We start from the raw sequence: 19,183 nt of genomic DNA, 5'->3' as shown, positions 1-19,183 counted from the left end.
GTACCTGTTTAATCTTTTGAGTTGCTGTTATCAATTTGATCTCATATAGATAGTTCTTAAAAGAGGCGTAACGCCCAAGGCAGACATTCTTTGCCAGTTAAGCTAAACTATGGTTTGGTTTTTAAGAAGACTTGAGGGGGTATTTTTGGTGTAGGATTTAAAGATTATCTCAGGGTAGTAGTTGCTCCCACAGCCTCTATTGCTCCAGAAAGTCTAAAGTCCATTAAAATTTGAAATTCTGTTCTGCATTTTCTCCCTTTTGATCAGGACTCTTCTATAGAACCTTTGCCCTGCCTCCCCCTTAAGGCTCCTCCCCGCTTACCTCTCTCCCAGGTAGGTGCCTATGGCTGTCTTGTTGAGGCCCTCCCCTTTATGGAGGAACTCAGCGATGTCCTGGACGTTGGGCTTCAGCAGGTTGTGTTCAGTGAGATACTGGATGCCCTGTAGGAGGGACACAGAGTACGTGAGCAGCCCCCACACAACAGCCAGCCTGGGAGGAGGACGGGAGGAGCCCCCCCATGGTCAGAGCCCTGGGGCCTAGACTTCTGGCATTGGCACGGCCTGTTCTGGGGAGTTGTGTTCCTCAATGGAAACGTTGTAATAGAAGCTGCCTTTGTGAGGTGGTGAGTTTCCTGTCGCTGGAGACATGCAAGGAGAGATGGGATTTCTACACTAAACTGGGTTCATGCCAGGTGCTTCCCAGGGCACCCTTTCACCTGACACTCTTTGATTACATGCTTCAATGATTCTATGAATTTATTATCCTAAGATTCCATGATTCGCCTGTTGCTTTTACTTCCCTAAAACTTACGTTATTTTAAAACAACATTTCATTTTTTTCACACAAGTGGTCTACGTCCATTGTATAAAAATTAGAGAAAAAATCCACCTGAATCAAAAAGGGAGGAAATTACCCAAATCCCACCACTCAGAGAGAGACAGTTTCCATTGCGGTGACTTTCCCTTCCTTTTGATATGGAAATGGGAGCAGACCCGCCGCCACCTTGAAACCTGCTCTTCCGATTTGACATTTTCGCAAACATCCCTCCTTACCGTCCAGGCGCTGGGAGCCCATTATTCTAATGTTAGGAGCTCAGGGCGCTGGTCTCTGGTTTTCTGTGATAATAACCTCATATTCTCTTTCCCCTTAGAGAAGCTGCTGGAAGGTGGGGGACAGGCCTGGAGGGCCCTGAATGACAGGTTGAGGGTGGGCTGGGACCTTAAGCAGCCCCTCACAGGTGAGAACCTGTGAGCGTGTAGATGGGGTGCCCCGTGTGGATGAGGGGCGTTGGAGGGTCTGTGGCCATGGGAGGGTGAATGGGTGGGACGTTGTGGGTCTGTGATTGGACACAGGGCAGCCCTACTTTTTCACCGGAGCAGTAAATTTCCAGGGACCCCAGCGTGGCTGGCTGCCCTGACCCCATCTCCAAGTGTCAACGTGTGTCTTCCTCCTGTCTCCCACCGCAGGAAATGGAGCCTGGCTGCTGCCTCGATCGGTGGGGGGCAGTGGGTAGGGAGTAGGTGGGGCAAGGTGGAGGGTGGGGGCGGGTTCTTCTGAGGCCATGGGGTAGGGGTAGAGGGCGCGCAGCAGTAGCTGAGCCCTGAGCCTGCAGTATTCCCACCAGCAGAGGGAACAAGAGAGATGACACTGCAGGACTGCCTCCTACCCAGCCAGGTGGCCTGAAAACCCATCCTGGAGACTGAGCCTCAGAATCTAAGGGCCCCACTGTGAAAGCCCCGTTCATAAAGGAGGAGACAGAGGGCCCAAGGGGTCCAGGTACTTGCCCATGCCTATGGACACACCCCAACCGCCTGCTCCCACCTCATCCGTGGGACTGCTGTGCTGCAGAGCAGACAGAGCCCCTTGCCACTGACTGGCCATGCAGCCTGGTGGGCCTCAGTTTCCTCATCTGTGAAGTGGGCTGCTGTGTCAATTGAGGGCAATGAGAGGAGGCTGTGAAGGTGCCCAGCATGCAGCATACCCCCGCCCTGGCTCCGGTCCCCACCTTGGCCTGGGCCACAGCCTGCCTACCTTGCTGGGGTCCATGTTGAACTTCTTGCGTCCGATGCACAGTTCCTTCTTCCTCTGGGCCATCCGGCTATGGACATGAGGAAGTCAGCCAGGGCTGCCCCAGGGCCCCAGGGTGCCCCCCAGCCCCCAAGGGCCCTTTCCATGACTGGAGCCAAGATTCCCTAAGGGCCTCTAAGTGGGGTGCCCAGGCCCTGCATTGGAATTATCCAGAAGAGCTTGAGAAATGCCAGATCTGGGACTTTCCCCAGAGCTACGACCTCAGACCTTTCCCAACAGGCCCAGCACCAGGTTTGCACCAGTGTGGAGCCACTGCCTTGGAGCCCGGGGAACATTTTGAGGGGTCCTGAGCTTGGAGTAGGGGCAAGATAAAGGGAGGCTTGTTGAGAGCACAGGCTTTGAAGCCAGAGTCGTGCATGCAAATCCCAGATCCACCATTTACTGGCTGAGCAACTTTCGGCATCAGTTTCTCCATCTGTAAAATGGGAACAACACCAGCCCGTGCCTCCCAGCATTGTCTGGGAGGTTAAAGTGCTGAAAACAGCTGGTGGTAGGTGCTCTGTGTTATGTTGTCATCATTGTCGTGGTCAGAACAGGGAATCTGGAGACATAGGGCATGGGTGCGTGCGTGTGTATTGTGTGAGCATGTGTATACGTATATCTGTGTGCTTGTGTGTATGCATGTGTGCCCGTGTGTGCGCATGTGTGTTGTGTGAGCATGTATGTGTATGTACATGAGTATGCGTGTGTGCATACGTGTGTGTGTGGGGGGCAGAAAGGCAGTGATCAGAGGCATAAAAGACCTGAGGGGTGGCAGGGGTGGGTGGGTGCGAAGAGATTTCCTGGGAGTCAGCATCCTGGGGCCCTGGGGGCTGTGTAGGGACCAACCTTCTCATTGCACAAATGGGGAAACTGAGGTCCAGAGAGGGGAAAGGACCAGCTGATGTTATTGTTGTTATTGTGTTGAGCCATCAAGTTGGTTCTGACTATTTTGATATTGTTGTTATTGAGCCATCAAGTTGGTTCTGACTCATAAACAACAACAAAAAAAAAACCCAAACCTGTTGCTGTCGATTTCAACTCCTAGTAACCCTATAGGACAGAGTAGAGTTGCCCGTTAAGGTTTTCAAGGAGCTGCTGGTGAATTTGAACTGCTGATATTTTAGTTAGCAGCTGAGCTTTTAACTACTGTACCACAGGGCTCCCCTGACTCATAGAGACCCTATATATATAACAGAGTAGACCTGACCCCATAATGTTTTCTAGGCCTAAGACGCACCTGACCCAAGCCATGGTATTTCCAATTGAAAGCTGGACAAGGAATAAGGAAGACCGAAGAAGAATGGACGCCTTTGAATTAGGGTGTTGGAGAAGAACATTGAATATACCATGGACTGCTAGAAGCAGCAGCAAATCTATCCGGGAGGAAGTATAGCCAGAAGGCTCCTTAGAAGCGAGGAAGGCAAGGCTTTGTCTCACATACTTTGGATATGTTATTAGGTGGGACCATTCCCTGGAGATGGACATCATGCTTGATAAAATAGAGGGTCAGCAAAAAAGAGGAGGACCCTCAACCAAATGAATTGACACAGTGGCTACAACAATGGGCTCCGACATAGCAATGATTGTGAGGACGGTGCAGGACCGGGCAGCGTTTCTATTGTACACAGGGTTGCTATGAGTCAGAACTGACTCGACAGCACCTAACACCAACAATGCTCATGTAGGAGCAGATTGCCAGGTCTTTCTCCGGTGCAGCGGCTGGCCACTGGGGCTCCTTCTGCCCCAGCTAGGCCCTGGGTTTCCTTGTCAGTCCTGGGGCTGAGCTTGCCTTCAAGTGGTTGATCAGGGTCTGGGCCAAGGCGGGTAGCGGAGACTTTGGGTGGAGGGAGTAGGAGAGTGGGGCTGTCTGTGAACAAGGACAGGACCAGCTCACAGGAATCGAGCCAGGGGCCACCTGTCCTTGCCTTGCCACTGCTGCCTCTTCTTTCAGAATAGATTCCCGATTTCACCAGGGCTCAGGACCCTCCTCATTTATGGGGTGTGACTTCCTTGGTTAGTGACAGTGGGCTTCCCTAGGATCCCCGCCCACCAGGCCCCTCACCTCTCCTCCATACTTTCGAAGCAGTCAATTTGGGCAAACACATCTGCGATCTCCTCCTTCAGCTTCTGTGGGATAGTTGGTGGCCCGATGGAGAGGGACAGTCAGGGGGTAGAAGCTGGGAAAGAGGGATTTCATCCACTCCCACCTCCAGGCGTGACTCCCCAACCCGGTTTCTCTCCCGGACCTCTGCCCCCAGCCTGAGGAACCCTCCCCTGACAGACCCTCCCACGCCCCCTACTTCCCTTCTCACACCCCAGCAGACCCATCCCTCCACTGGCTCCTGTCTGGGGCTGTGCTGCCCCCAAGTGGGTTCACCCTCAACCCCCTCATCCCACACCCCAAGTCCTGGGATTCTACCTCAGAAGTCTCTCCCCACCCCCCTCCATTTCCAGCCTTCCCATTCCTTCCCTCTGTAGCTGTAAAGCCTCCTGCCTCCAGCCAAGCCCATCCCAACAGAGCTTTCTCCACCATCTTGTCATCTTTCTAAAGCACTGCTTGGAGTCTACCCTTCCCCTGCTCAAACTCCTTCCATGGCTCCCTGCTGCCTCCATAGTCAGGAGGCACAAATTCTTGTCCTGTGATCAGGCCCCAGCTCCCCTTTGGCTTCGCTCCATGTGTCCATTTATTCTTTTGCTCACCATTTACTAAGTGCCTGGTGATATGGACACGCAAGGGCACCAGTCAACACAGCTTCTCTTCTGGTGGAATTTACAGAAGAGGAAACTGAAGCTCAGAGAGGTGAACTGACATGCCCAAGGTCTGACCCCACTCCACTCCAAGCCTGTTCGTCTTGGCCCCCCCCCATCCTGCTAATACTACCACTGGGCAGACTGGGAGAGGTGGCAGTTTGTCCAACACCTCCCTGTAGGGCAGTGGCAGAAGCACCCAGCACCCCATCCCTGATCTGTGGGATGTTGGTGATGGAGGTGGTCTGGGCGCTTGTCTTGGGACCCAGGGCCAGCGAGGAGCCCAGGAGGCTATATCTGAGCCTGGTCAGCTCTCATTCATGTGATCTCAGTTGGGTCATGGAGTGGCTCCCCATAAATAAAATAAATAAATGCAAATATTATCTGACCACCTACTATGCCCTGATTATTGGACTGGGGATAACAGTGGTGAGCAAGATCTCATGGAGTTCACAGCCTAGTGGGGCTGGGATGGCACTGGTAGTCAGGAGGTAGTAGAAATCGTCAGGGTGATGGTATAGAGAATAATAGTGTATGTGCGTGTGTATGTGAGTGGGGGGACTGCAGCAAAAGTAGCCAGGGTGGTTGGGGCGGCCTCTATGAGGAGGTTGGAGCTGAGAACAAAATAGAGAGAAGGAGGAGCTACGAGGAGAGCTTGGGAAAGAGCCCTAGGCTGAGGGGATGCAAGTGCAAAGGTCCAGTGGCAGGACTGAGTCTGGCCTGTTCCGGGGACGGACCAAGACCTGTCTCAGAGGGCTGCTGTGAAGCAGATGGACTCACATCTGAGAACCTGACTGGTGAGTGGCAAGTGTGGGCACGCCCTGAGTGTTCTCTTGACCAATTTGTCTAAATTTTCAGGAGGGGGAAACTGAGGCCCCGTGTGGGGATGAGACCCAGTAGAGGTCACACGCTGGGACTAGAACCTGCCGTGTGGTGAACTGTCTAAAGACCAGGCAGGTATACCATACCGTAATCGGGACACTCCCCTTCCCTCTCCCAGCTTGCCTGGCTCCCTCTGGGGCTCCGGGTTCCTGCAGCTGAGCCCAGAATTGTGGAGGCCCCTGGGGTTTCAGTATTTGTGTTGTTCCCCCCATTCCTGGGGGGACAGGCTGAGCCAGATGCTCTGGGCTGGGCCAGGAGTGAGTGCGGAGGTGGGTGGGTATGTACGAGTGCTTCTGAGTCTGTGTGACCTGAGAGCGAGTCAGCACGAACATGTGTGAGCATGTGTGTAGATGTGTGTGTGTGAGTGAGTGGGAATATGCACTTGTGCCCACACCTGGATGTCTTCCAGAAGCTGCTTCCGGTGCCATTTGATCTGTTGTAGCTCCTCCGTCTCCCTACTGCTCAGTTCTGCTGGGTCTGGAGAAAGAAGAACCAGGGGGTGGAGGTTACCAGCTTTTACCAGCTTCATTTGCAGCCTTCCCTCCATCCTTTGCTCCAGCCGCACTGTCATGCTTTTGTCCTCAGGGTGTTTGTCCTTGCTCTCTGGGTCACTCTTCCCCCAGAAACCCAAGGCTTGCCTGCCCACTTCACTCAGGACCCGGAGCTCAGGCATCACCTTCTCCAAGAAGTCTTCCCTCATCACCATGTCTGAAGCAGTCTCTAGCCCCCACTTCATCCCTCCTACTTTGTGTTTCTTCTGACTCCCTAGATGCAGACTCCCTGCAGTTTCTCACTTACTTGCATCTTTTCTGTTTATCCCATTAGTCTTGGCTCCATGAGAGCAGACACTTCAACTATTATGCTCACTGCTGCATCCCCGGCAGCCAGAAAGAGCCTGGCCCATAATAAGTGTTCAACAAAATCCTCACCGAGTAATGATTTTGGGCATTCATCGCTCACTAGAACCTTAATTTACTCCGTTACTGGCCCACATATCTATTATTTATTGACTTATTTATTTACATGCCCCAAAAGTGGCACACTATTGTGCCTCATATCCCATTTTCAGAGTGTAGCCACATGACCAGACCTAGCTGCATGGGAGGCTGGTAAATGAGCCTTTAGTAGGGTGGTCAAGAGTCTCTGCACAATTCCCTTGCTATGTAAGATGGGGGAGGCTGGATTTTGGGAGACATTTTGTAGTCTCTGCCCCAGGCACTGACGCTAGGGTACCGAGGTGACCTAGCCAAGGTCCCACAGGGAAGGGGTGGCTGAGCCAGGATGGGACCCTGGATAGGGCTCTTCTCAAAGCTTGTGCTTTTTCCCCTTTACCTGGGAATGAATTAATGATCTATGTGTGTGCCAGCATTCCGTGTAACGTGTTATGATGATTCCCATGCCTGGGTCAGCTGTCTACCTCCACCCTGTAATGTGGCTTCCGTTCCATTCACAACACTCTCCTGGTCAAAATATCCACGGGATTCTCTTAGAAGGAAAAGTCCTCATCCAGGCCCAGGGGCCTCCACAATCCCCCAGCCTCCCCAGCCAGTTTCATTCCACACCTTTCTCGATAAGATCCTTCTAATCGAGCCTGGCCAGCTCCTCACCGCCCTGAAATGTTCAACACTGAGCCTTTTCTCCCCATCTTTGGGGTTCCTCCCCTCTGGGGTCCCTTCTCCTGTCTGCCTATCCAATCCTCCCTGGCCCTCAAATCCTCGCTTTAGGAAACGCCCGTCACACTTCTTAAAGGTTTTATCAGAACAGATATTACCTTGCCCAAATCAAAATAGAGAGAATATCAAGTGCTCCCTTTCCCCTACTCCCCCCTCCTGTTGACTGAGGAGCCATCTTTGATATTGATATGGGAGCCACATGTGGGAAATGGCAGGACACCAAGCTAGAAGGAGCCTGGGTCCCAGGGAACCATGTGGACTAGAGTCACCATATTATCCTCAACCACCTACCCATTTGGACTTTTCAAGGAGAGAGAAGAAAACTTTAAGAATGTTTCTGTCACCGTTCTTCTGAGATTTTTTGTTACAGCAGCCACATCTGCAATTTAACCAACAGAGCATACTTATCTGTGAAAGCTGAACCATAATGCTTACTTCAGAGAGTGGTTGCCAGGATTAAAACAGCTGAATTTTTTCAAACACCCAGCAGGTATCCTACACACAGTAAGGGTCCAACACATGTATAACGGGCACTGAGTTTCACCATCCAGCTGCTCTCTCTGGGACCAAGGCACTTGTACTCTCAGCTGTTGGGCATGTACCCTGCTGATGGTTCACACCTGAATCCCTCTACAGGAACTTGCCTCAACAAAAGGGGCTTGCCTCACTCAAGATATGCCCCTCCCAAAAGGCAGTTTCTGCAATAAAAAGCCAAGACCCCTTGCCTAGTTTCTGCACCAGAGCTAGTTTTCAGACCCAGAACCTATTGACTGAAGGAGAGGCTGGGTTTCCGGAAGGAAGGATCTCACAACACCTCGGCAAGTATATATGGTAATGATCCCCTGGTCCTTCAGTAAGGGCACCTGTGGCCATTTACTCCACTAACCAGGGAAAAGGGGAATATCCAGACATTTTGAGGATTTCTGGCCACAGAATCCAAGCTCATTGATACTCAGGGACTGAAGTCTTACCAAGGCCTCCATTAGTGGGACTATATATACAGACTAGGAGTCTCTGGGTGATGCAAAGAGTTAACACACTTGACCACTAACTGAAAGGTTGAAGATTCAAGTCCATCCAGAGGCACCTCAAAAAAAAGGCCCAGTGATCTATTTCTGAAAAAATCAACCATTGAAAACCCTATGGAGCACAGTTCTGCTCTGACTTATATGGGGACACCATGAATTGGAATTGACTTGATGGTAACTGGTTATATAGAGGCCAGGTAATAAATGGAGTCCTGGCCGCAGTCTACCCTACAGTGACTCCACTTGGGTCATTGTCATTTCCATGGCCCTCAAACATATAGTTGGAATGGATATCCTCAAATATATAGGTGGCCTCACACTGGTACCTCGGTCTGAGGGGTCACAGTCATAGTAGTGGAGAAGGCTGTGAGGAAGTCTATGAAAGTGTCTTCTCACCCTCACAGCTAAGAGGGTAAATCAGAAGCAATATTATATCCTGAGGGGAATAGCAGATACCAGTGCCGCTCTTGAAGACCCAAAAGATGCCCGGGTGATGGTGCATTTCAGTCTGGAGGACAGCAGTGGATCACCACAAAATAACCAAGGAGAGCATAAGATGCAGCTGTGCCAGATGTGGTATTTTTGCTAGAGCACATTACCATAGCCTCAGTCACATGGTGTGTGGCTATTGGTCTGGCAAATGCATCCTTTATTATCTCTGCTGGGAAGGAGGATCAGCAATAGCTGGTATCCATGCGGGATGGACAATAGTATACATTTCTAGTCGTGCCCCAGGATCATATTAATTCTGTCACGATATAGTCTGAAGGGATCTGAGCATCACTTTGGTACACCATATTGATGACATCATGTTAATGAAACCAGATGAGCAAGAAGTGGCAAGTATATTGGAGGCCTTGGTGAGACACAGGTGCTCTGGAGAGGGGGAGATAAACCCTACCAACATTCAGGGGTTTGCCACATTAGTGAAGTTTTTAGGTTGCCTGGTCCATCCTGAGGCATCTCCTCCAAGGTACAGGACAGATTATTGTCTTCGTTGAACTCCTTGGGTTCTGGAGGCAGTAATTTCACCCCTGGGAATGCTGTTCCGACCCATTTACTGAGTGACATGGGAGGCTGTCTGCTCCCATGAGTGAGACTTATGCTGCAGGAAAGGGCTCTGCAGCAGGTCCAGGCTGCGGTAAATTACCTGCTCAGGCCATGCCACTCAAGGACCTATGGGGTATTAGAGGTGTCAGTGCTGGGGAAGAATCTATGTGCAATTTATGGTGGGCCCCAATGGGAAAGTCACAGTCCAGACACCGAGGGTTCTATAGCAAGGCTATGCATCTTAGCAGAGAGTTATATCCCATTTAATAAGCAGTTCCTGGAACGCTAGCAGGCCCTGGTAGAGACAGAGGGCCTGACCATGGAACACCATATGACTAAGAAGTCAAAATGGGTTCTGTCTCACCCACCGTGTCATAGAGTCAAGTGAGCCCAACAGGAATCCTTTGTAAGTGGTGCACCCAGGAACAGGCGTGAGCAGGGCTAGGGCACAGACAACCTCATGGACAGGTAGCCCACACTCCCATGTCATCCACTGCTATTGTACCAGTGACTTTCCCTCAGATCATCCCAAGTCTGCATGGACGGGTCCTCTATGACTTTTTGACAAAGGAAGAAAATGCCCAAGCCTAGTACAAGGGTTCAAGGGTGTGTTGATTTAGTGTGTGGGTGCAAGTAAAAAATGGTCTGATACTGACCTATAGCACTACTCAAAAGTGTCCTTGGAAGACAGTAGTGAGGAGAAGTCCTCCCAGTGCGCAGAATTTTCGGTAGTGCATCTGGTCATCCACTTAGTGCGGGAAGAAAAGTGGCACAAATATACATAGACTCATGGGCTGTAGTGAATAGCTTGACTTCTTGGTCAGAGGCGTGAGAGAAGGAAGACAGAAAGACCAGGGACGAGGAGGTCTGGGGAAGATGCATGTGGGTGAAGCTCTGGGAGTGGGTGTGAAGCGAGAAGATGTTTGTAAACTACATTATGCTGAGCATCCACCACAGGAGACAGAGAACCATCTAGCAGACAGAAGGACTCCGCCAATTGTCATTAGCTAGCCTCTGTGATTGGCCACCCCAGCGCTGGTACAATGGGCACACGGATGGAGCAGCCATGTGGCCTGGATGGAGCCATGCTCGGACCCGTTACCAAGGTTCCCCTAGCTACTGCCACTGCTGAACTTCCAACCTGCCAGCACAAAGACCAATGCTGAGCCCCCAGTATAGTATTGTTTCTGAGAAGACAAAGCAGCTCTTTGGTGGCAAATTGATGACATTAGACTCCTACTATTCTTCAAAGACCAGTGATTCATCTTGACTGGAATTAGCACAGGTTTCGGTCCTTGGCCAGCACCACTGTCCAAGGGCTGATGGAGTGTTTGATCTGCTGACACAGAGTCCCGCATAATATTACATTAAACAAGAGACCCACCTTACAGTAAAGCAGGTGGGGGAGTGAGCACGTGACCATAGGATCCACTGGTCCTCTCACCTATTTGACCACCAGAAGATTCCAGTCCGATGCAACAGCCTTTCGAAGGTGCAGCTGATGTCCCAGCTTGGTGATTCTGTCCTGCTTGGACACGTTACCATCCTCCAGGGTATACTCACACCCATTGCCATCAAGTCGATTCCGATTTATAACGACCCTATCAGGTACAGGGTGCACCATACACCCTGAATCAATGACCAGACAGGCCTGGCCATCTGCTTCTGAAAGGTCAGAGCCTTGAAAACCTTATGGAGCAGTTATACTCTGCACGCATGGGGTCACCATGAGTCAGAATCGACACAACAGCAACTAACAACGTGTTCCCAGTAGGTAGTCTACACGGTCCAGGAACCAAGGGCTGGGAATCGGAGCGGCTCCACTCTCCATTCTTCATAGTGACCATCTTGAAGTTTTCCTTTCTGTACCTGCAGCTCTGAGCTATGCAGACCTAGAGGTTCTCGTTTCCAGGGGGGTGGGATGAGGGGGGACACTTCCACCAGAGGACAAAGCCAGAGTCTCATCAAACAAATCATAGTTACTAAATTCCTACTCCATGCCAGGAACTCCACATGAATTATGTCATTTGATCCTCACAACAATCTTTGAAGTTGGTACTTTTCAGTTTAGGAGACCGAGGCTCCTGGGTCACACATCCAGGAAGTGGTGGTGCTGGGATCAGAACTCTTGTTAGCGGATGCCCAAGCCTCTGCCCATGAGAAGTGAATTCTATATGCTGTTCAGGATGCAGGGGTGGGCGGTGCGAGGGGCCATCCAGGAGGAGACGTCAGCAGAGATGTAGTCAGGAAGACAGCGCTGGAGGCCAGGACCTGGGCCTCTGTCAGGACTGGTGGCGGAGGCTGAGTGCCATTCGTGGAAAAAAACTAGTCACCTCCATTTGACTTTAGGGTAAATAACCAGATTTTGAGTTTTGTTTTGTTTGTTTGTTGTAGGTTGTTTTCCTGTTGCTGGGTGTGGGTCCCTTGGCCTGTCCCTGGCCAGGAACACCCATGCAGGGGAAGCCAGTGGGTTCTGACGGCTGCTAGTCTGAGCCTGGCCAGGTTGGGCTTTGCCATTTCTGTGGCTGCTCCACAGTGTGGCTGGCCAAGAGGTGAGTGAAGCACGCCCATGGCTCCATCCTGTGCCAACCTCTGTCCCTGCGGGGTCTCACCGGCCCCCGCTCTCACCTTCGATGAGTCACGTGCACATCCCCAGCCCCACCCTCCTCCCTGACCTTCAGGCCGGTCTCTCCCTGTGCGCTGACAGCAAACTCGGGCGTCCCACAGGCAGTGTGCTCAAAATGGGGCTCCTAGAACCCTGTCCCCCAAAAACCTGGCCCTCTTCCTGGGCTCCTGAGCTCTGAGCATAGCCCTTCTACCAGTTACCCCAGCCGGAACCCCAGGAGGGAGGTACCTTGACAATTTCCTCCCTCTCTCCCCTCGTGTCTCTTCTCTCACCAAATCCCGTCCCTTTTCTTCCCATTTCCACGGCCCCCACCCACATCCAGGTCATTACCACCTCCCCCAGATGGCTACAGGGCTCTGATGTCTCCTGTCTGCACTCTGCCCCCTCCAGTCCAGTCTCCCATGGCGTCCCATTGTCCTGGGGATAAAGATCCCACATCTCACTGCTCATGGGCCCCTATCCTCATCTCTCACTGCACCCCAGCCACATGTGTGCGTGAGCCCTGGGCTCAGTGTCCCTGCTGTCCTTCATCCGTGCCCATGTGCTGTCTCCCTCCGCAGGCCTTTGCACATGCTGTTCCCTGTGCCTGGAAGGCCCTTCCTTCTCTCTCTGCCCAGTGGCTCCTGCTCATCCGTCAGCTCTCCTTGCAGTGGCCTTCTGTGTGCCTCTGGGTACCATCCTCGCCCCATCCCTTCCCATCCCTGGTTGCATGTCTGGGATCTGTGCAGCTCAGTAAACATGCCAAGCCATTGGCTAAGGAAAGGCACGCTGGAAGAGCACCTTATATGCGCCAGACCCTGTGTACTCCAGGCCCTTCCCATCTGCTGTCTCATTTGATCCTGACAACAGCTCTGGAAGGAAGGTATTTCTAATCTCATTGTATAGACGAGGCACCTGAGGCTCAGAGAAGCTAGATGACCTGCGTGAGTTGACACGGTTGGAGGGTGGTAGAGCTGGGATTCACACCCAGGCTCACCTGGGGCTCCATGGTCACAACCCTCTTGCAGATCTACGGTAGCCAGCTACCTCCACAGAAGTCATCAGAAACCCGTCTGATGCCCAGCCTGCATTTCTGACACGGAAAGTCTGGCCGTGGTTACATGTTTGAGAATAAAGGGAAGAAGCAGAACAACACCTATGGCCTGGGCCCTTTCTTGGTTAGGAATCAAACAAAGTCTACATTGCAGAGATGGGGAAACTGAGGTGCAGGTGTGGATGGGAACAGACACAGCAGGCGAGTGGACCACAGAATAGCAAGGGGGCTTGCTCTTTTAGTCATTCAGCTCTGTAGCAAGGGGTCCCTCTGGTTTGACAATTATTTTCAGGAAACCTCTCAGTCCACAGTTCCCTGAGGTCCTGCGTCTACTGGTCTAGCACAGCTAAATCCACGGAACACAGCCCCTGGACTGCTGTGTCTGTCACAGCCACAGCGTGCCCTCTGACCCTTTATCTTCCCATTTGTTCAAAACCAGGATTTCCCCCCATTTCAGAGATGAGAACACTGAGGTTCAGGGAGGGTAACAAGGACACAGCCTGAGAGCAGCCACTTCTGACTGCAAGCCTGATAATGATGGAGTTTCTGGCACTGGTACAGGCTCACAGGAGATGTAATTTAATAAAAACAACAACAACATAATAGTAATAGACACAGCATTGCCATTGAGTCGATTCCAACTCACGACGATCCCATGCGTGTCAGAGTAGGACTGTGCTCCATAGTGTTTTCAGTGTCTGATTTTTCCAAAGTAGATTGCTAGGGTTTTCTTCTGAGGGGCCTCTGGGTGGACTTGAATCACCAACCTTTAGGTTAGCAGCCGAGCGTGTTAACCATCTGTGCCACCCAGGGACCCCATAATAGTAAACATAATAACGGCAGCTGCCTTCACCACAACCAGAGCTCCGTTTAGTCCTCACTTAGCTCCGTGCTTGTCACATCTCGCAAAGGCCCGCCTTGAGACTACTGGCCCCACTCCTGCCCATGGGCTGTGGCTGCCCTTCGCACCCCAGCTGCGTATGCCTGGCCCTGACACCCGCCAGAACCATCTCCTAGCGTCTCTCCACTTCCCCTTTGCCCTTCCTCTTTCCCGTTGCATTTTTAGAAACCTTTCTGCTTGTAGCCTGGCTTCCAGGACAACTGGCCTCGCTTCCCCTTTCAGGGTAGGAGGAGGGTGATGTCCCGGGGCCCAAAGGAAGAGGCCCCTCAAAGGCTCTTGTGGGGGGCACAGGGGCAGAAAGAGGGCGTCCAGAGGAGCTACTCGCAGCCCCAGCCCCGGAGGCCCTGTGGGTGCAGATACAGCTTCCTCTCCCCTCACCGAGCTGTCTCTATTTTTAATTGTGGCCTGGCCTCTGCATAAGCACAAAGCTTGTCTTTGGTCACTTCGGGGCTTTGTTGCCTGGACCCCTCACCTTCCAGGCAAGCCTTGAGGGAGGGGGCCTGACCTGCTTCCGGTATGTCACACACGCAGCGCAGGAGGTGGGGGAGGCAGCCCTTGGGGGTGACCTTTGCCATCATCCTGCCCATTATGCAGGTGGGAAAACCACAGGAAGAAGAGAGCTATCACGACCACTGGCAGGTCGGCACAGAGCTGGGGCCTGAGCCAGCTCCAAACTCCAAACTCCTGTTTGTTCCCCACTGTCCCAGGTGGGGCCAGGATGAAGGGCCTGATTTATAGATGCTGAATCTGAGCCCGGCCAGGAGCAGTTGGGATTAGGACCCGGTCTGGACAACAGAGGGGTGCCCTTTCTCTTCCTCCCTCCCTCCTTCCTTCTCCTTTCCCCCTCCTCCAAGAAGTCTTCCAACCTCCTGCTTGGAAAGATTTGCCTCCTCCCACACTCCAGGTCCCTGCCTGTACCTCTGCCCTGGACCAGAGTCCAGCAGGGTCTGTCTCTCCCTCCCCCACGCCCCAACCAGAAGGTCCCCCAGGGGCAGGACTGTGACTGGGTCACTGCTGGCCCCGGCCTCACCCAGCACAGGATCTGCACACCGGGGAATCCTCATAGGATGAATGAGCCCATTAGCGGAGACCCCAAAGCTCCCAACAGATTGCCTGAGTTGACTTCATTAGTGGAGACCCCAAAGCTCCCAACAGATTGCCTTCCTAGGGCCAGCCTGAAGCAAGGTAGTGACTCACCTTCTGGCTGCTCCTTCCTTCTCTCCCTCCCCCCCGCCCCCCGTTCTAAGCCCAAGCTAACTTGGGGGGCCCTTCTTCTCCCAGCTCATCATGTTCTTGTCCCTGCCCTGTCATTTACTGGCGCTGTGACATTGACCAGTCAGGCCTCTTCTCCAGGTCACCTCTGTGAGCCTGTTTCCTCATCGGTGTCATGGAGACATCCGACGCTGTCCCTAAGGACCTCAGGATGCAAAGACCCAAAAGAACGGAGCACTAATGGTGGCCAGAGAGGCAGTGGGGGTGTTATTTCTCGGCAGGATGGCCTCACTGCCCCATCTCACCGTCATGTCAGCTCTGCCACTCCTTTGCTGGGTAGCCTTGGGCAAGGCACTGCCCTTCACTGAGTTTCCTCTTGCCTTCTAAGCTGCATCTAAGATGTATCCACTGAGCCTGGACGGTGTGTGAGCCACCTGCCACCAAGAGCCACAGGAGAAGCAGGGGTGGAGGAGAGAGCGCTGGACAGAGGGTCAGGAGATGGGGGTGTGGTCTGACCTCTGCCTTGGCCAAGACTGCCTCCCTGTCTCAGCTTCCTTCATCCCATCTGTAAATGGGATCCATGGAATGGAGTGGATCACTGGTTCTCTAACTGTGTTCCCTGGAACCCACAGGTTCCACCTCTGGTGGGGGGTGGTGGGGGGCCCAGTGGGTGGGGTCACAACTGCTCTGTTAGGTTTTGTTTAAAGAGAGTGTGCTGTTGCTAAGCAAAGTTGACATCATCTGGGCCTGAGAAACAGGATAGCTCCTCCCAGCCCTTATGTCCTGGAATGCTAGGCAATGCTAGAACATTCTGAGACTCAGGGTGCAGGGACTTCGCCCCTCTTTCCACCTTGCCTTCTGCCTCACAGAGACACAAGCCTGACCCATTCTCTCCTCTTCCAACTTCACAGTAGCCTTTCCTCTTCTGCCCCAGACTCGGCGTCCTGGTTGTGGGCATGGTCCTTTGCTTCTCATTCCCAGCATGCCCCTCCCCACTGATTCTGCCATCAGTCTCCCCAAAGGCCACCCCCTACACACCAAGAGCCAAACTGGGGCCCCAGGGCCCTTGCACCACCACACAGACATCGTCGCCACCAACATCATCACAAGTTACCATTCTCAGTCCCACCTCTGGGCTTTGAACTGGCTGGTCCCTGCTGGGAATGTGTTTCCCCAGAAACCCACGCATCCACCCCATCCTCTCCTTCAGGTCTCTGCTCAAATGGCGTTTCCACCTGAGGCCCACCCTCTCCCTTCTCTTCACTGGTCTTCATCCTGCTTGTCACCAAGTGACAGATTACACGAAATAGACTTGCTGTCTGCCTTCCCACTGGAGTGTCAGCCCATGAGGGTAGAGACGGTGCCTGCCTGTTCACAGCCGAACCCCCTTGCCTACCACACAGCTTCACACCTAACTGGAGCTGAACAAACATATGTTGCATGTCGTTGGGTACCCCAAGTGTCTTATATCTATTTATACATTTAATCCTCCTAGGACCCTGTGAGGCAGGCACTGTTATCCCATTCTACAGAAGAGGAAACTGAGGCCCAGAGACACTGGCTGTCTTGCACAGGATCCACCACACAGCAAGAGAGTGGAGGAGGGAATTTGTAGCCAGGCCTGGGAGCCTGGAGTGTGCCCTCAGGGTCTCAAGTTAGCAGGTCAGAATGGTCCAAAGTCTGGAAAAGTCCTCCAGGGACTTGGGGGATCCAGAGCCTTGTTCCCACATAGTAGTGAGCGGGTCACTTTACCCACTGAGCCTAGTTTCCTTTTCCATTAAATGAGACACCAGTCCCTTTATAGAGGTCATGAAGCTGGTATGAGTTAGGAGAACTGACAGGCCTCACAGGATGGGATAGACCCAAGATTGCCACCTAGCAGATGGGTCCCGTCCAGAGCTCCTGGCTCCCCAGTGGCGTGCATGGCCGCTCTTGGGTGTGTGCTGTGGCCTGGCTGGCAGGATGTGGCCAAGGTGCCCACCGCCCCCCCCCCCAGCCCCCATGACACTCCCCACAGGCTAAGAGCTCCCTACCTGGGCTCAGAAAGCAGATACTAGGGAGGTGGCTGGAAGCTGATCAAGGGACCCATCTTTCAAGTTAGGGGAGCAGATTTGGGGGGCTCCAGGTGTCTGGAGTTGGGGAGCAGCTGAAGCAGACTCTGGTCCGAGAGGGAAATACAGCCCACCTCCTGATCTCAAGGTGCCCCCTCCCCCTCAGTGCTCCCACTGGTGGGGACAAGCCTCCCTCTGAGCCAGGCCTGCTCTGTCAGAGCTGGTCGGTCCTCTGGAGCACAGTGCCGCTATACCGTCTCCTGCACAGGTGCAGTCGTGCTGAAGGGGGAGCACCCAGCAGGGCTCTTGGGGACCCTGTTCCCCTCCTGCCCACTGGCAGAGAGCTCACCCATTGATGCCTGGAGAGGTGGCAGGACAGCAGCAGGAACCCTGGGTGCTGGGTTCTAATTCCTTCTCTGCTGCCCTGTGTGCCTTTGGGAAGCTTCTGACCCTCTCTGGGCCTACGCCCACTAGTACAAGCCCCTTCTGCAGAGCCTTCAGCACCAACATTCGCAATACAATGGGTGTCAGGCGAAGGTCTCTGTGGGTGCGCCCACTCCAGCTTCCCTCCTGGAACAGGGGACAGCTTCTTTCCCACCTGGCCCCCGACGCCCCCTGTCCATTCCTGGTCCTGCTTGGTGAAGCTCTTGCATATACCCACACTCTCACACTCTCTCCTGGACCCCTGCCCTTCTGGGTGCTTACCTGGGTGGCACAGGTCCATTCTGAAACCCCCAGGGGAACGGTGGCCTGTGCTCCTGCTGCCTGCTGACCCAGCTGCTGCTTGGGTTTGCCTGGCAGTGATGCGTCACCTCAGCTGCGGCAGGCCCTTTCCCTCCCCCCAAGCCCAGCCCTGTGTGGAGAGGAAGTCCTGGCCCCCAGGTCTGCTGCGCAGGCTCCAGACACAGCAGCACTTCCTAAAAACCAGCAGAGCTTCGAGTAGCAGGGACTCTGCATTTTGTGTGTGAGCGAGGGAGGGAGAGAGGGGAAAGAGACAGATAAAAAGAGAAAGAGTGAGACACAGAGAAGCATACCACACACACACACACACACACACACACACGCAGAGGCAGATAGTCACTACAGGACACAGCCTTCTCCAGGGACAATAGGCATTCATTCAGCATAGAAACCACAAAGCCTCACCCAGCTTGGACAGTCCAAGCCAGGCCCTGTATAGTCCATCCCACAGGCCCGCTTTTATCAAGGCTTACTTGAAAAACAAACAAACAAACTTCAAGGCTAGGAAGGACTTTGCTTCCCCTCACAGAAATGTCTGGCTGTTTTCTGTCTAGTGACCAGTTGGGTATTAGGTTCAGTTTCCTTTTTCCCCCAGGCTGCTGGGAAGCTCACAGCCAAATCTGAAGCTCATTTACCACAATAGTATACTCAAAGGATCCCTGGTGGCTCAGTGGTTAAGAGCTCAGCTGCTAACCAAAAGGTTGGTGGCTCGAATTCACCAGCTACTCCTTGGAAACCCTGTGGGGCAGTTCTATTCCGTCCTGTAGGGGCGTTATGAGTTGTAATTGACTTGACAGCAATGGGTTTTGGGTATACATAACAGTTATATGACAATAGCACGTGGACTTTGGGGCCAGACTCAGTCGTTAGACTCCCAGCTCTGCCACTTAGGACCTGTGTGAATTGAGCATGTCATTATCCACAGCAAGCCTCAGTTTACTCACCTATAAAAGGGAGAACTATAATATGTACATCAGAAATATGGAAAAGATAGAGCGAGACAATGTGTGTGAGACGTTTGCAACATAGCAGGTATTTAGTAAACACTACGTTCTTTTCACTTTTGGTCTTAATTTTCTTCTTTAGTTAAAATTCTTAGCTTTATGCTTGTGCCTTTTCTGGCAGTTTGACTCAAGTCCTTTACGGAGAAGGGTGTGATGTAAAGAA

The 19,183-nt window shown here is 52.7% G+C and overlaps 1 protein-coding gene across 3 annotated transcripts in view; it reads right to left on the bottom strand.

The window, feature by feature from the left end:
• The window catches only part of CYTH4 (cytohesin 4), a 38,819-nt gene extending 20,698 nt beyond the window's left edge, over positions 1-18,121 (bottom strand). Inside the window, exons 1-5 of one of the 3 annotated variants that reach the window (XM_049884368.1) lie at positions 17,981-18,121; positions 6,096-6,178; positions 4,134-4,198; positions 2,033-2,099; positions 323-441 (exon numbers count right to left, since the gene is read on the bottom strand). In XM_049884368.1, coding sequence (XP_049740325.1) covers positions 323-441; positions 2,033-2,099; positions 4,134-4,198; positions 6,096-6,178; positions 17,981-17,999 — 353 coding nt within the window. In that variant the 5' untranslated portion in view covers positions 18,000-18,121. Of the gene's footprint in view, positions 1-322; positions 442-2,032; positions 2,100-4,133; positions 4,249-6,095; positions 6,183-17,980 lie in introns of those variants that run through there. The other 2 variants (XM_049884370.1, XM_049884371.1) reach the window with 2 other exon arrangements.
• Positions 18,122-19,183: the final 1,062 nt, after the last annotated feature.

Source organism: Elephas maximus, chromosome 4 (genome assembly GCF_024166365.1).
Source record: "Elephas maximus indicus isolate mEleMax1 chromosome 4, mEleMax1 primary haplotype, whole genome shotgun sequence".
NCBI lineage: Eukaryota > Metazoa > Chordata > Mammalia > Proboscidea > Elephantidae > Elephas > Elephas maximus.
The sequence above is the reverse complement of the archived record's forward strand: the minus strand, read 5'-3'. Positions and strand labels throughout refer to the sequence as shown.